The sequence below is a fragment of the Paramisgurnus dabryanus genome, chromosome 3 (assembly GCF_030506205.2).
Source record: "Paramisgurnus dabryanus chromosome 3, PD_genome_1.1, whole genome shotgun sequence".
Taxonomy (NCBI): Eukaryota; Metazoa; Chordata; class Actinopteri; order Cypriniformes; family Cobitidae; genus Paramisgurnus; species Paramisgurnus dabryanus.
In genome coordinates this window covers 26959299-26976149 of record NC_133339.1, presented here as the reverse complement: position 1 = coordinate 26976149, position 16851 = coordinate 26959299, and the positions used below count along the sequence as shown (strand labels likewise).

The following is a 16851-nucleotide window of genomic DNA, read 5'->3' as shown; positions in this document are numbered from 1 at the left end:
AGTCACTGACTAGAGTTTACTTTTTGCTATTTAAATTGCCCATAACGTCTAAACCAGTAACGTTAACGCTGTATCCTTTGTATTCTGGTCGTGCAGCTGTTTTGTGATATCAAAAGTCTGCAGTTTTTTGCTAATTTAAAATTTACACGTTTTCAGAAAGCATGTAGCAGAGGTAGCTACTGAATGTCAAAGTCAGCTTTCTGTATGCTTGTGTTTGTTAGGAAAGCAAACTGACCAGAGGTGAAACAGCGAGTGCGATGAACTTTATCCGTGTAAACGAAATAATTGGTGAATTGAATCTTCAGCTTTGTGTACCGATGTTTATATAATATAAGAATGAACAGCCAAAACTACTACATGGCACAACGGAAAGGAAGGTTGTTCTTTGATTTTAGATTATTATAAATAGTCAGTACACAATAATACAATAATTTGAAGATATTGTCGGGTTGCATTAGTGTAACGATGTTGAAAATGAAATCGGACAATACATTTAAATAACGTTGTTTTGAGCTGAAATTTAACAGACAGATTCTAGGAATAGCTGGGAATTCTAGATACATCATGTAAAAATGGGCATAATATGTGCCCTTTAAATTCTATACATCATAACTTGGTTTTCACAGGATTTAATGTCCTGCAAAAACCACTCAATGACAAAAACGACACAAAGGTATGCATTTTGTCAGTATGGGTTTCCCTGAGAATTGAGCCCACAACCTTTGTGTTGCTAATGCAGTGCTTTATGAGCTGAGCTACAGGTACTGCAAAATCATTTTTGTAATTTAGGGATGTAAACATGCATTCAATCATTTTTTTTTTAATATATGGTATATCCAAACATCCCAATTTCCTCCCATTTCCACAGTGTGTGTTTATCTTTCATTCTTGTTAATCTTATGTATAAACAAAGGGTTTTGTTAACCAATCTTATTACACGGCTCTCTGGAATGCTTGATTCTGATTGGTCAGTTGAGACATTTGCAGGTTTGTTCTTTTCGAATAATAACCGCTCCAAAATAATAACGCATAGCCGGTACTACTTTTACGAGTAAGATCGCTCCGCGCCAATAAAGATCAATAAAGATTACTGTTTGTTTGGCGCCATCTTGTGACAAACACTGGACAACCACGACAAGACACAGAGAGCTTACTGAACTTGACAAAATAGAGAATGACAGCTACGAAGCCAACACACAAAAAAATACAGAATGGGCATTAAAACTTCTCAAAGACTGGCTAAAAGAGAAAAAAATGGAGACAGACAAGTATGAAGCATAGGATCTTAATAAGGTATTACGATCATTTTATGCATCTGTGCAAAGTTTTGCGAAAGGATAAAAATGTTAATTTAAAACAAATATGCCAATAAAATGTTTCAAATTCATATTCATGTCCAGTTTTTTTTCTTATGTGACAACTAGCCGTGTAATAAGCGGGATAATGTAGAGTCAGCCGGTAGTTATCGGGAAATAAGCCCCTTCAGTGTGATACAAGACCCTCCGCTTCGCGTCGGGTCCTGATCACACTGTCGGGGCTTATTTCCCGATAACTACCGGCTGCCTCTACATTATCCCTTACTTCTGGAGCTTCTAGTGGTGTACATGGGGTCTGAATAATTTTTAATGCCTTTCAGTTTAATTAAAGGAAAATGGCAAGTAAAAAAATCACTCTTCCTCATATAGTTTGACTGATGTGTGTTTTTCTGGGCCGATGTCGATACCGATTATTACAGATCTAGTAGACTGATAACCGATATTTTGAACCGATATGTCTGACTCTGAGAAATGTTAATTATATTTATTTATATTAATAATTAAAAAACAACAGGAAGCACCCATAAACCATATATTCATAAAATCTATTAAAAATTATGAATTGAATAAATAAATTATTTTCTAATGTTTTAATTGTTGCATACAATAGGAAAACTATTCAGTTCAATGTTTCAGTTCAATGTTTGAAACTATAACATTAATACCATATTATAGGCACACTTAGTTTGTTCAGTAGCCTATTCCTTAAGTGTATGTGGTGCCAAAACAGGCATTGAAGCATGTGTATGTGTGTGTGTCTGAACATTTATGTGTAACAAATAAGACGCGAAAAATAACTCGATCTGTCACTTGTTGCAAGCAGCTTAAGAGGTGGCTGTGTGCGCGTGCATGAGAGCGCAATGACTGTAGACCCAAGTCCTCAAGTTCTTTTTGCTTTAAAATGGCTTGTATTTTTGAAATGACATGGCTTACAACGAAGTGCAAATGCCAGCTCGGTCAACTGCCCGAAACGTGTGCTAAACTCTTGTATTGCAGTGTCCAACTCGCTTGCAGAGCGAAATCATCGTATATATGAAGCAGCTCCAGTTAGCAAGTGCTTTCGGTGGTGTCTTCAGACTCCTGCGCTGATTGGCTGGACTTGTGACTCCCAACAAATCATTTCCGAAGGCTCTCACTAAATCCTTGGCCGCATCAGAGCCAGAATAGCGCATTTTAAAATTGCATCACTTTATCGACAAATTGCCTTTTAAAATGGCCGATGTCAGTAATCGGCAAAATGCTTAATATCGATAATCATTTTACCCCTACTTCCTTTCATAGCATACCCATGGCAGGTTATTTTCTGTAACTTTCTGTCTTTTGAATCACTGATGGAGTATCAAATTCTTTACAGAGGCGAGAGTGTGTCAGCCAGTCAGGACGGTGTGAAGTGCAGTTTCTCTAGAGACCACGGTTCAGAAGTTCATTTCGAAACTCTGCCCTCTGACCAGCCTGGCACCCCACCACTGCACAATGATGCCTTCACTGCCTCGGACATACTCGAAGAAGGAGGTGTGTACTGCCTGTGTGCTTTCCCTGTTGTTTAGCTTAAATGTAATAAGTTAAATTAAATCTCATATGTTTTTGTTACTTAAACTATTGTGATTGGCAACTACTATATAGGGTCTGTATGATGTTTTTGATCTTTTGAGGTTGTTTTCACATATGTTGGTGCGCACCGTGGTGCGGCCTCGGAGCGCACCAAAATAAATTGTATCATTTTTTCAGTTAGTGCGGTCCGTGTTCACATATATATATTTTTTTACTTTACTCGAAATGCCGCACCGTACACCATGTGACAACGGTCAGCGCTGTCATTGGTCTCTGACAGCTCTTACTGTCTCATGACCACCCCCACGTTTCCACTGACAGGGAGAGCGCAGCTATCAAGATGTGGAGATAAACGATGCACGTCTTTGCGAAGTTTCTTTGCTTTAACGCGAAACTGCGTAGCTGTTCTATTAAAGTCTTTCTCACGGAGTCGTTTGCTAAAAAGCCCGTAATGTCACTATTTGTGTGTGGAGGACAGCTATGCATTTATAGAATCATCAGCTCAAACGTAAAGGAGACAGAATCTCTATGCAACGGACCAGGATTGGCTTGTTTGTTGTTAACCCACAATATAACACCCGGCTCACGTCACAACGAAAGCCCAGTGGCTCAAACATGTGGAGAACTTCCTGTATTTGGTTCGGCCCGAGGTCCAGCAGTGTTCACACCACAGGTGGGTCGCCCCAGAGTTCGGCAACAGCCGCTCCGAGACCACCTGTTTAGAGTGGTCTCGGAGCGGCCGTTTAGTGCGCACCCGAGTGCGGCTGTTGTGTTCACACTGACCCAAACGCACCGTACTCGGAGCGACACGTCATTTGGGCCGACCTAAACAGTGTATATGTGAAAACACCCTGAGTTTATCTTTATTGAATCCTAGTCTTTCTCTATGCTTAAGATTCTGTTTATAGAAAGAGAAAGTAGCCAGTGTAATTGTTGTTTGGTTTGTTTTGGAAGGTCCCTGTTTCTTTGTTTCCTTACCTAACCAAGCTCATGCTTATTTACAAATTACTACATGTAAATCTGGTGGCGTACTGTGAAGCATGGATAGCTACATTATTTGATGCGATTGTTATTTTACTTCATTTAAGAGCGAGAAAATGCTTACTTATGGCCAAACAATGTTTAAATCCACTTACTTAATCCAATTTATAATTTTTTTGCCATTGTAATTATTGCTCAAGAACGAACATGCAGACTTTAAACATGTAAACTTAGAGCTGGGTGTTAAACTCCTGATACGCTCCACTTGTTAAGGATAAACCGTCAAACACAACGCTTCTCCGACTTTATGTGGGTTCCCAAATGAACGTCATTGGAAACCCAAACCAAAAAGCATCTACAGATATTAATGCATTCACTGTAAAAGCTTTCGACACAAACTCAAATTTATGCTGAGATGAGATTTTAATCTCTTCACTCCCCATTGGACACTAAAAAGTTGTCATTCTTAGACTTTAGGATTTAAGTCATGTAGTTTATATCTTATAAATATACCTAAATGGATTGCATTTTTAACCGTACTTTGTTTGTTAGATTGCAAATGTCATAACCCATGTTTTTAACTCAAGTAAACTGGCAAAGTTTCTTTTTCTAGGTGGATATGATGCTGATGGAGGCCTCTCTGAAAATACTTATGGTTGGAAGTCGCTGGGGCAAGAGTTGAGAATCAATGATGTGACTACTGATATAACTACTTTTCAGCATGGAAACCGTGCTTTAGCTACTAAGGACATGAGGAAATCACAGGGTACATGTCAATATTGTGCAATACTTTAAAAGCAAGGAGAAATTTTGGACCAAACTAAACTCAATCCCAACATATTAATTTATTTAATCATATTCTCTTTTCCCAGACCGACCGTTGGCTCACTCTGAGGAGTCTCGTCTGGCTAATCTTCTGCGGCGAGCATCACGAGAAGATGACCGGGAACGTAGACTGGCCACCATGAAACAATTGAGGGAGTTCATTGTGCACTCTGAAAATAAAGTGGTAGGATCTTACTGCGTTTTATGTGTGTACCCAGTGAGTCGAAGACTCTTAAAATGAAACTGTCACGGTTTTGTAATTTGTGTTGTTTGCATGCATAAATTACAGGTCCTCGTGAAGCAGTTGGATACTATTTTGAGCACCCTGAATGATATATTGAATGAGAGGTATGATTGTTTCTGTATTTTTAAAAGCATTGGGTGTTGTCCAAGCTCACTGCATTGTATTTGTCAAAATGTGATTATAAAAGCTTTATAAATACACCACGGGGGTTAATAATAAAGCACTTGTCGGCCAGTTTTTTTTTTTTTTGAGAAACATGTGTCCATTCAATTCAACATGTGGGTCCTAAGTGTTTCTCTTTGTCCATGCAGTAGTAAGCTCCTGCAGGAGCTCAGACAAGAGGCTGCATGCTGCCTGGGATTACTGTGTGCCGCTCTCAGTTATGAAGCCGAGAGGATCTTTAAGTGGATGTTCCTCAAGTTCAGTGTGTCCACAAAGGATGAGGTGAAGCTTCTTTACCTGGTGGCAGTGCACAAGGCACTTGAAACTGCAGGGGAGAAGAAGGCTTTTTCCACTGTAATGCAGGTATTTATTTAGCCACAGTGGAGAATCTTTACATATGATCTATTTCTGTGGCCACCTTTTGAAAATGTTTGACACCTTTTGTTACTCAGTTGGTGATGAGCAGCCTTCAGTCTATCTTGGAGAACTTGGACACGCCAGAACTGTTGTGCCAAAGTGTGAAGTGTATTTTGTTGGTGGCCCGCTGTTATCCACACATATTCAGCACCAATTTCAGAGTAAGCAGACAGCTTTACTTGATCTGACTCCTTTTGTCTAACTCAATCTGCATGATGTAGCACTAATGTAGCTTTACGTTCAAAATTATCTGTCATATTGTTGGATTTTTGGGAGCTTTGCAGGGTTTCCCTCAGAGGGCGTGACTACCAAAAGGGCGGGGCGTATGCGTCATGATGAAAATTAAAATATTTTAATAAAAAATAAATAAAATATTTATTCTTAAAACACTCAAATTGAACTTAATTTTGAAGAAACTATGTAAAAAAATGAACACATACTAAATTATTAATGAATTAAATGTTTTTACCTCTAACGGGAATAGCTGTGTGATGAAGTGAAACTAAAGGGTTAATAAACACAAAACTGAAGCAGATGTTGTAGAACGTCCGGTGAACGATGATGGGTAGTGCAAAAATAAAAAAAAATGATTATTTCCCACTACTAATTACATTAGCTTAAAGGAGTGTAACTACTGTAGCATGTAAATTATGCACACAAATAAAGTGAGCAAGAGCGCTCCACAATTATATCTAATCAACAGGCACGTGAAACCCTGGCAGGTTGCTCAAACAACAAAATCACCAGCTAACTTACTTTAAAATTGCAAGAACTATAGACTAATACAATAAATGGCTGGCAAAATTAACCCCAAAATGTAAGTCCACTTAACAGTTCTCACGGACACGCTAAATCAACTGGCTGTCCTCCAGACATGACGGACCACGTCTTATCTCATTTCGGCCGTGTGGCACGTGTCCCCGCTCGCGGTGTGATGCGCATACGCGCTATTCTCCGAGATGCACTTGACAGCCTTTTGTGGAGCAAATTAATTTTTTTGGATGACCTAGTTAAGGCGGTAGGGTTTCCAAGCTTAGGCGGGCCGCCTTAACTAAAATATGCTGCGGGAAACCCTGCTTTAGGATTTTTAGGAGCTTTGTTTAACTACATGTAAATAAATGTATGTTTTTTTTTTTTTTTTTTTAGGATACAGTGGATATCTTGGTGGGTTGGCATATAGATCACACTCAAAGACATTCTCTTACTCAACAGGTGTCGGGTAAGATTTGTATTTTTAGTTATTTTATTTTCATTTAGAATGTGAATGTTTCCATCTAATCCGTCTCATTATGTCTTTCTAGGCTGGCTACAAAGTCTGGAGCAATTTTGGGTGGCAGATTTGGCCTTTTCAACCACGCTGTTGGGTCAGTTTTTGGAAGATATGGAGGCTTATGCAGAGGTAATGTTGCTATAGATTCATCTTGTTTTACTCAAATTTGGTAGATTTTTAAACTCACTCAGGTTCTGCTGGTGTCCTTTGAAGGATTTGAGTCACATTGGATCTGGAGAATCAGGGGATGAGGACATTCCCCCACCCACAGTATCCCTGCCAAAGTTGGCAGCCCTTTTAAGAGTCTTTAGCACTGTTGTGCACAGCATCGGAGAGCGATTCAACCCTATCCGAGGACCCCCAATCACAGAGGCATACGTCACTGATGTTAGTATCCAGCAATTTCATAACAAATGGTTGTGTCTAATATTTTGAGTGTTATTTTGAGTTCATTTTCTCACTCTTTTTACCGCAGGTTTTGAATCGCGTTTTGGCTTGCGTCACCACAGCCAAGCAGGTGTTATTCTCAGAGGTGGTGCTGACTGCAGGAAACGAATGCGTATGTGTTCTGATGGTGAGCATGGACCTGGGCAGTCAGCTGATTGATGCTGTAATCTCTTATGGACTGGACCAGCTGGACAGCTGCCAGTGCTGCGGATCAGAATACAGCATGTCCGTGCTCACTCTCCTAACTCTGGTAAGTATTGACTATGACTGACAGGTAAACAATATTAATGCTAAGCCCGGGTTGCGTATAAATGCTAGTGTTGCAATCCTTATAGTTTTAATGTTTATATGCAATTGACTTTTATAAAATGTAATGCATTTGTTTTGTTTGGGGCTTTGTAGGTTGTCGACCACATTAACACTAAACTCCCAGCCACATTTGTGGAAAAGTTGTTGGCCCCAAATTCCCAACTATTGGAGCTGCGTTTCCACAGAGAACGAGAAGTATGATTAATGTTATCTCGGTTGTGTAAATTCACACAGTGTTTTAAATAAATAGCTTCGAGTTAATAATTGTCGAATGATTTTGTGTCACAGGTGATGGCAGCAGCACATGGCGTATATCATGCTGTGCTGAGCTTGAAAAACATCCCCATCCTGGAGGCAGCCTATAAACTAGTTTTGGGTGAGATGGGTTGTGCATTGAACAGTTTGCTGACTCCTCTGGATCTGCCTGCTACCTGCCCCCATATACAACATCCTGCCTTCAGCCTACTACAGTTCAGCCCAGAGAGAGCAGAGTTCATTCTAATCTTCAACCTCAGTGCTCTCACAACCATCGGCAACACCAAAAACTCACTCATCGGGGTCAGTATTAATTTTCTCCTTAGGATTGTTTTCTGAAGCGAGATGCTGTTACTGTTGGTCATGTGTGCACACTATTAGCAGCATTTTTTTTAACAATGCTTGAGAAACTGTACAAGTAACTAAAAAATGTGGCTTATGTTTTGCAGATGTGGGCTTTGTCACCTACTGTGTTTGCCCTGCTCAGTCAGAATCTGGTTGTGGTTCACTCTGATTTGGCCGTCCATCACCCTGCGGTCCAATATGCCGTTCTCTACACCCTCTACTCCCACTGCACCAGGTAACAATGCAACATCTGATGCTCTCTAGAAAAATATATAGAATTCCAATGCCTTTAAAAAAACCTGGAAGTGTCAGTAAATTTTTTATATTGTTTTCCAGGCCAATGATTAAACAACCATTCTTTTTCTCATTTATGTTGTTTCAAATATGTTTATATAAGTTTTTTTATAGTGTTTTTTTTTTTAGAAAAGAAGTGAATAGTCATTTACTAGGGTTGTGACGATAGTATCGTGTACAGACGATTGTCAGACATATCGCCAATAGCTTTCATGGCGATAGTTGGCAATGGTTATTATTATTATATCATCATAGTTTCACATTACCATGCGCATTGCGTGCTTTTCCTTGCGTGAGAGGGTTTGTGCGCTTCACTTTGCGCGAGAGAGCTTTTAACGCATGCTGATTTCTTCTCGCATTCTTGAATCCTTCTAGCACCTAAACTTGTAACACGCGTGGCTCTTACATTCTTTGCACTAGAGAGGTTGTTAAGAGGGCATGGGTTTAAAACCAGTGAGTGTGTTGTTCCCCTTCCCTGGCACGCAGGAAATTTTATAGCACAATGCCACACTCGTATTAAAGGCATCAGTTATAAGAAGGTTGCGGTCATGACAATGTTGCCTTTGATTATTTTTGTCCGCCAATTATGTGACTTGTCATAAATGAGTAAAAAATGAACAAATAAATAAATGAGTACAGGGCTCAATGCAAATTTTTTTTTATACTGGTTCAGGTTTTCACTTGCCCTGCCAAAATTTTCACTGGCCCCAATAAAAAAATTTCAGTGTCTGTTACATTTAAAAATAATAATTCAAAAGTCAAATATAATTGTATATACAACAGACATGTTTCAACAAAACAAGGCTCCCAAATTTTCTGCTTTACCTGTAAACTGACAGCAAACTGTGCAAAAATTGCATCGTTTCTTTCGTGGTGTTTTACACAAGTAAATGTCTGCTTCCAAGATGTTAAATAATATACCTTGAATATATATTTTAGTGACTGAGGGTGATGCACTGGCCCGATCGGGCAAATGACAATACTTTTTACTTGCCAGAACATCTCTCATGCTTGCCCCGGGCCACCGGGCAGTCCTTTATGTTGAGCCCTGGAGTAAACTATTGCCCCACCCCTCGATACTATTGTGTATCGGCGATCTCTAGGCTTGACAATAGGATGATCTCAAAATGGGGCATATCACCCAAAACTATCATTAACTACTATTCCTATGTGAAGTAAAAGTTGTATACCTGCTTTAGCAATAGTGATGTTTGTGAGTGATTTTGTTTCTAATCTAATATTTAGTGAATCTGAATTATTTATCCAGTGACCCTACAAAACTTTCAACGTGTAGTCAAGGGGTAAATTCCCTATTTATCATGAATTGGGATTCTACTGGGCCCTCTGTACAGTAATGTTATTGATATTACAAAACAAATTGGATTAAACTTCACTGTTGTAGTGCAGATTGTAAGTACAAGACCAATGAAATGCAGTTACTTTCAATGACCACAGTAAAGAGCTTTTAGTAATGGAAATAAATGATCAACCTTCATGTCAGTGTAGTTTTTTTAAATTGTTGTTTTATGATTGCATCATTACACTTTTTCAACTCCCAAATGTTATTCAAGCCCCCTCTCTCCTATTTTTTGTTTCCCAAGGCATGATCATTTTATTTCAAGCAGCCTGAGCTCCTCATCCCCATCCCTTTTCGACGGTGCTGTCATCAGCACAGTTACCACGGCAACCAAAAGACATTTCAGCACGCTCCTTAATTTGCTGGGTATGCTGCTCGGCAAGGATCACGTCAACCCTGAGGCGAGGTACATAGCTCACACTGCCTCTCTTGTAATGATGCCTGTTGTGATTTTAATTAATCTGAACCACCGGCTCCTTAAGCTGCAAGAATCACTTACACCGAGTGTAATTACACCTTTCTTAAAAATCCTTACTTGTTTTCTTTATAAATGGCACCAGGAATAAGGTAAATAAGATATTGTGTGTAATTTGCTTAAATTAGCATACGACTATAACTTTTTTTTATCTTTTCAACCCCCTATTCAGGAAGCTGTTACTGGCCTGGTCATTAGAGGTTTCTATGATGATGAAGAAATCAGAAACGTACTCCCCACTGTTCTCACTCCCATCATTTCATAAATTCTGCAAAGGGTTGCTTGCAAATAGTGAGTAGATGTCTATATTGATGATTTGAGATGGTGAAGACAAAACTTGGTTACAAGTGTTAAAGTAAATGTTCAGATCAGTAAGGGTTAAAGGAATAGTTCACCCATAAAGAGTATTTTGTCATGATTTACCCTCATGTCCCTTTAAACCCAAGGAATGTTGAGGTCTGGTTATTTTTTTCCATATAATAAAAGTAAATAGCCTCAGAAATGATCAATACAATTATTGTGCTTTATTCCATGTCTTGACAGAATAATGTCAGTTTTCATTTTTTGTGTGAACATTTGGATTAAGATTTTAGCATCGTGTAGCTGCGTTGAATGAATAATAATGTGGTGATTTTCTTCTCTGAAGCCTTGAATGAAGACCTCACAATATGTCTGCAAGCGTGTAACAGCCTGCAGGTTCTGTCAACCTCCTTGTCCACAGAGCTTCTCCAGAGGTATTCACAAATTCTGTCTCTGCAGGAACGCTCATTAAAGTTGCAAGTTTTCCTTCTTCGGCTCTTGGCAGGTGAAACGTTGTGTTTGATCAGCACCGCTTCGCTCTCCTCTCTTTCTGTGCAGGTGTGTGGACGTGTGCCGAGTTCAGTTAGTCCACTCAGCAGCACGAGTCCGGCAGGCCTTCGGAAAATTGCTGCGATCCATTCCCATGCACGTTGCGTTAAGGTAAGCCAGGCTTCTGTCGGGAATCCAATCCAATAGTAAACAAAGTGGAAAAAATCTCACTTCGTAGTTACACCTCCAGCTGTAGTTGATGTGATGATAATTGTCAGGTTGTCTCCCAGCAGCGCTCGTAGTCATTCTGAGATAAATGAGATCTCACTGGCCATCCGCCGACACATGAGCAAAGTGCCTAGCAACACCTTCCACCCACAGGACTTCTCGGACCTCATTGGGTTTATACTGTACGGAACGGTCCACCGTGGTGGGTGAGTGGGCAGCTGAAATTTTTTCATTAATTTTGACGAGCGGCCATTTTGTTTCTCTTTTCGCACCTTGGTAGAAACACATTGGTGCATGTTTGCTTGATTGCTTGATGATGTTTTTAAAAGAATTTCAAGTCTTTGTTACTAGAAATAAGTAAATAAACCAGTCATGCTGAGCTAATTTTTATTTGCTGTGAATCTTATCTCACTTTTGTGTGATTTGCAGTAAGGAGCCATGGTTGGAACGGTTGTACCACAGCTGTCAGCGGCTGGAGAAAAAGGACTCGGCCATGGTTCCTCGTGCCCTGCTGAAGATAGAGGCTGTGCTGTGGCAGTGGGCTGTGTGGGAGGCTGCACAATTCACTGTGCTGTCCAAACTCCGCACCCCTCTGGGAAGAGCCCAAGACACATTCCAGACCATTGAAGGTTAATGACTTTTTTTTATTATTACTTTTGGATGTAACTAACTAAGCACTCAATGGAGGAATAATTGATGACGGCCGTTGAATTTTATGAAAAAATGCACACCCAAGGTGGTTATGTGGCACAAAGTTGTGTGCTGTTACACAGCAGGTGTGCATTATTTTTGATATAATTTCACTTATACCACGGTTACCACAACCATTGCTCTGTCTGTTATTTGAAGACAGGTCAGGTGTGCGTTAAACAAAAGAACATGCATACCCATTGAATATTTCTCAACCATTGAATATTTCTCAACCAATCACAATAAAGCTTCATCAGCCCCGTGGAATATTATAAAAATTTTAAAATAACAGTGGAGGTACGAGAACAGACGTGAAAATTTGCTTTGTAGGGTGATAATGATTGGATGAAGCATAAGTGCATCATTAAAAGAAATTCACACTGGCATTATTTTGGAATTTCCAAGTTATTAAAGCCTTAAAGTCAATGAAAAACTAGATAGAAAAGTTTGAAGACAAACTTTATGTTGGCTTGACAAAGCCTAGCCTGAACGTTTAAAACAGATTGAGAGAAATTTAAAACAAGTTTAGTTTAGTATTATAACTTTCCGTAAACATGATACCAAAAGTTACCATGTTAGCATGTTTAGCACTAAGTTAGCATGATGCTAACATGAATTAGCATGAAGCTAGCATGATGCTAACATGAATTAGCATGAAGCTAACATGATGCTAACATGAATTAGCATGAAGCTAGCATGATGCTAACATGAATTAGCATGAAGCTAGCATGATGCTAACATGAATTAGCATGAAGCTAGCATGATGCTAACATGAATTAGCATGAAGCTAGCATGATGCTAGCATGATGCTAACATGAATTAGCATGAAGCTAACATGATGCTAACATGAATTAGCATTGTGCTAACATGAATTAGCATGAAGCTAGCATGATGCTAACATGAATTAGCATGAAGCTAGCATGATGCTAACATGAATTAGCATGAAGTTAGCATGATGTAACATGAATTAGCATGAAGCTAGCATGATGCTAACATGAATTAGCATGAAGCTAGCGTGATGCTAACATAAATTAGCATGAAGCTAGCGTGATGCTAACATGAATTAGCATGAAGCTAGCATGATGCTAACATGAATTAGCATGAAGCTAGCATGATGCTAACATGAATTAGCATTGTGCTAACATGAATTAGCATGAAGCTAGCATGATGCTAACATGAATTAGCATGAAGCTAGCATGATGCTAACATGAATAAGCATGAAGCTAGCATGATGCTAACATGAATTAGCATGAAGCTAGCATGATGCTAACATGAATTAGCATGAAGCTAGCATGATGCTAACATGAATTAGCATGAAGCTAGCATGATGCTAACATGAATTAGCATGAAGCTAGCATGATGCTAACATGAATTAGCATGAAGCTAGCATGATGCTAACATGAATTAGCATGAAGCTAGCATGATGCTAACATGAATTAGCATGAAGCTAGCATGATGCTAACATGAATTAGCATGAAGCTAGCATGATGCTAACATGAATTAGCATGAAGCTAGCATGATGCTAACATGAATTAGCATGAAGCTAGCATGATGCTAACATGAATTAGCATGAAGCTAGCATGATGCTAACATGAATTAGCATGAAGCTAACATGATGTTAACATGAATTAGCATGAAGCTAGCATGATGCTAACATGAATTAGCATGAAGCTAGCATGATGTTAACATGAATTAGCATGAAGCTAGCATGATGCTAACATGAATTAGCATGAAGCTAACATGATGCTAACATGAATTAGCATGAAGCTAGCATGATGCTAACATGATTAGCAGGAAGCTAGCATGATGCTAGCATGATTAGCATGAAGCTAGCATGATGCTAACATGAATTAGCATGAAGCTAGCATGATGCTAACATGATTAGCAGGAAGCTAGCATGATGCTAGCATGATTAGCATGAAGCTAACATGATGCTAACATGAATTAGCATGAATTAGCAGGAAGCTAGCATCATGTTAGCATGATTAACATGAAGCTAACATGATGCTAACATGAATTAGCATGAAGCTAGCACGACGCTAACATGAATTAGCATGAAGCTAGCACGACGCTAACATGAATTAGCATGAAGCTAGCACGATGCTAACATAAATTAGCATGAAGCTAGCACGACGCTAACATGAATTAGCATGAAGCTAGCACGATGCTAACATGAATTAGCATGAAGCTAGCACGATGCTAACATGAATTAGCATGAAGCTAGCACGATGCTAACATGAATTAGAATGAAGCTAGCACGATGCTAACATGAATTAGCATGAAGCTAGCACGAAGCTAACATGAATTAACATGAAGCTAGCACGAAGCTAACATGAATTAGCATGAAGCTAGCACGAAGCTAACATGAATTAGCATGAAGCTAGCACGAAGCTAACATGAATTAGCATGAAGCTAGCACGATGCTAACATGAATTAGCATGAAGCTAGCACGATGCTAACATGAATTAGCATGAAGCTAGCATGATGCTAACATGAATTAACATGAAGCTAGCATGATGCTAACATGAATTAGTATGAAGCTACCATAATGCTAACATGATTAGCATGAAGTTAGCAAGATTTATTATGAAATTAGCATAAAGCTAGCACGAAACTAGCATGAAGCTAACATGACTTAGCATGGAGCTAGCATAAGGCTAACATTACCAAAAGACCCAACCCCCATGTCTCTATGATGTTCGGATCCAGAGATATAAGGCTTTGTTTATTATGTTGCTAGGGTGCTCATATTTGGTTGCTAGGGGCGTGGCTTAATACCTCAATAAGAATCCTCTGAGACTGATTGGATGCCTGAGTAAAATGAGCCCACCCCCATGTCTCTGTGACACTGTGCTGCAAAGATATCCATCTGGGCATTTTATAATGGCAGTCTATGGGATATGTTGCTAGGGTGCCCCCTCATATTTGGTTGCTAGGGGCGTGGCTTAATACCTCAATAAGAATCCTCTGAGACTGATTGGATGCCTGAGTAAAATGAGCCCACCCCCATGTCTCTGTGACACTGTGCTGCAAAGATATCCATCTGGGCATTTTATAATGGCAGTCTATGGGATATGTTGCTAGGGTGCCCAAAAATGGTTGCTAGGGGCGTGGCTTAATAGCTATGAGATGATCCCTAGAGACTGATTGGATGCCTGAGTAAAATGAGCCCACCCCCATGTCTCTACGACACTCTAAAGTGAAGATATTCCATCTGGGACGCTTTTATTCCCTTATATGGGCATGTTCCTTGCCCCATTATAAGTCAATGGGGAAATTTGGGTGCCTCTTACACCCCAGGGGTGAAACTTACACCCCAATGTGAGGTATGTTCTCACAGTGCCTGTCAGCCTCTTCAAATGTGGTAAGCCACAAGTTTCTACAAATTTCTCGCTTGCAGCTATGACCCGTCAAAGTTTGCCGCAATGTTAAGTCAATGGAAAATTTGGGGTGTTTGAGCGCCCCGTTTAGGAATTCGGTAGGTCCCATCAGTTAGAAAAGATATAGCATAAATCTACGTACCAGTCTTAAAAGTTTTGTAAAGTTTTGTGGGTGTAGCTTGAAAGCTCTAGGAGGAGTTACAGTTAGAAAAAGTGTGGACCAGAAGAATAATAATAATAACTAGATAGAAAAGTTTGAAGACAAACTTTATGTTGGCTTGACAAAGCCTAGCCTGAACGTTTAAAACAGATTGAGAGAAATTTAAAACAAGTTTAGTTTAGTATTATAACTTTCCGTAAACATGATACCAAAAGTTACCATGTTAGCATGTTTAGCATGAAGCTAGCATGATGCTAACATGAATTAGCATGAAGCTAGCATGATGCTAACATGAATTAGCATGAAGCTAGCATGATGCTAACATGAATTAGCATGAAGCTAACATGATGCTAACATGAATTAGCATGAAGCTAGCATTATGCTAACATGAATTAGCATGAAGGTAGCATGATGCTAACATGAATTAGCATGAAGCTAGCAGGATGCTAACATGAATTATCATGAAGTTAACATGATGCTAACATGAATTAGCATGAAGCTAGCATGATGCTAACATGAATTAGCATGAAGTTAGCATGATGTTAACATGAATTAGCATGAAGTTAGCATGATGTTAACATGAATTAACATTGTGCTAACATGAAATAGCATGAAGCTAGCATGATGTTAACATGAATTAGCATGAAGCTAGCATGATGCTAACATGAATTAGCATGAAGCTAGCATGATGCTAACATGAATTAGCATGAAGCTAGCATGATGCTAACATGAATTAGCATGAAGCTAGCATGATGCTAACATGAATTAGCATGAAGCTAGCATGATGCTAACATGAATTAGCATGAAGCTAGCATGATGTTAGCATGATTAGCAGGAAGCTAGCATGATGCTAACATGAATTAACATGAAGCTAGCACGACGCTAACATGAATTAGCATAAAGCTAGCACGACGTTAACATGAATTAGCATGAAGCTAGCACGACGCTAACATGAATTAGCATGAAGCTAGCACGACGTTAACATGAATTAGCATGAAGCTAGCACGACGCTAACATGAATTAGCATGAAGCTAGCACGACGCTAACATGAATTAGCATGAAGCTAGCACGACGCTAACATGAATTAGCATGAAGCTAGCACGACGCTAACATGAATTAGCATGAAGCTAGCACGATGCTAACATGAATTAGCATGAAGCTAGCACGATGCTAACATGAATTAGCATGAAGCTAGCACGATGCTAACATGAATTAGCATGAAGCTAGCACGATGCTAACATGAATTAGCATGAAGCTAGCACGATGCTAACATGAATTAGCATGAAGCTAGCACGATGCTAACATGAATTAGCATGAAGCTAGCACGATGCTAACATGAATTAGCATGAAGCTAGC

At 39.4% G+C, this 16851-nt stretch overlaps 1 protein-coding gene across 3 annotated transcripts in view; it reads left to right on the top strand.

The window, feature by feature from the left end:
• The window catches only part of smg1 (SMG1 nonsense mediated mRNA decay associated PI3K related kinase), a 62919-nt gene that overhangs the window by 833 nt on the left and 45235 nt on the right, over positions 1–16851 (top strand). For 2 of the 3 annotated variants that reach the window (XM_065278047.2, XM_065278031.2), the window contains exons 2-20: positions 2671–2828; positions 4462–4614; positions 4721–4857; positions 4963–5021; positions 5229–5442; positions 5532–5657; positions 6643–6715; positions 6798–6895; positions 6980–7153; positions 7242–7463; positions 7616–7717; positions 7811–8080; positions 8227–8357; positions 10018–10179; positions 10421–10539; positions 10895–10982; positions 11107–11208; positions 11328–11471; positions 11695–11894. In XM_065278047.2, coding sequence (XP_065134119.1) covers positions 2671–2828; positions 4462–4614; positions 4721–4857; positions 4963–5021; positions 5229–5442; positions 5532–5657; positions 6643–6715; positions 6798–6895; positions 6980–7153; positions 7242–7463; positions 7616–7717; positions 7811–8080; positions 8227–8357; positions 10018–10179; positions 10421–10539; positions 10895–10982; positions 11107–11208; positions 11328–11471; positions 11695–11894 — 2732 coding nt within the window. The remainder of the gene's footprint in view (positions 1–2670; positions 2829–4461; positions 4615–4720; positions 4858–4962; positions 5022–5228; positions 5443–5531; positions 5658–6642; positions 6716–6797; positions 6896–6979; positions 7154–7241; positions 7464–7615; positions 7718–7810; positions 8081–8226; positions 8358–10017; positions 10180–10420; positions 10540–10894; positions 10983–11106; positions 11209–11327; positions 11472–11694; positions 11895–16851) is intronic. The other variant, XM_065278039.2, reaches the window with a different exon arrangement.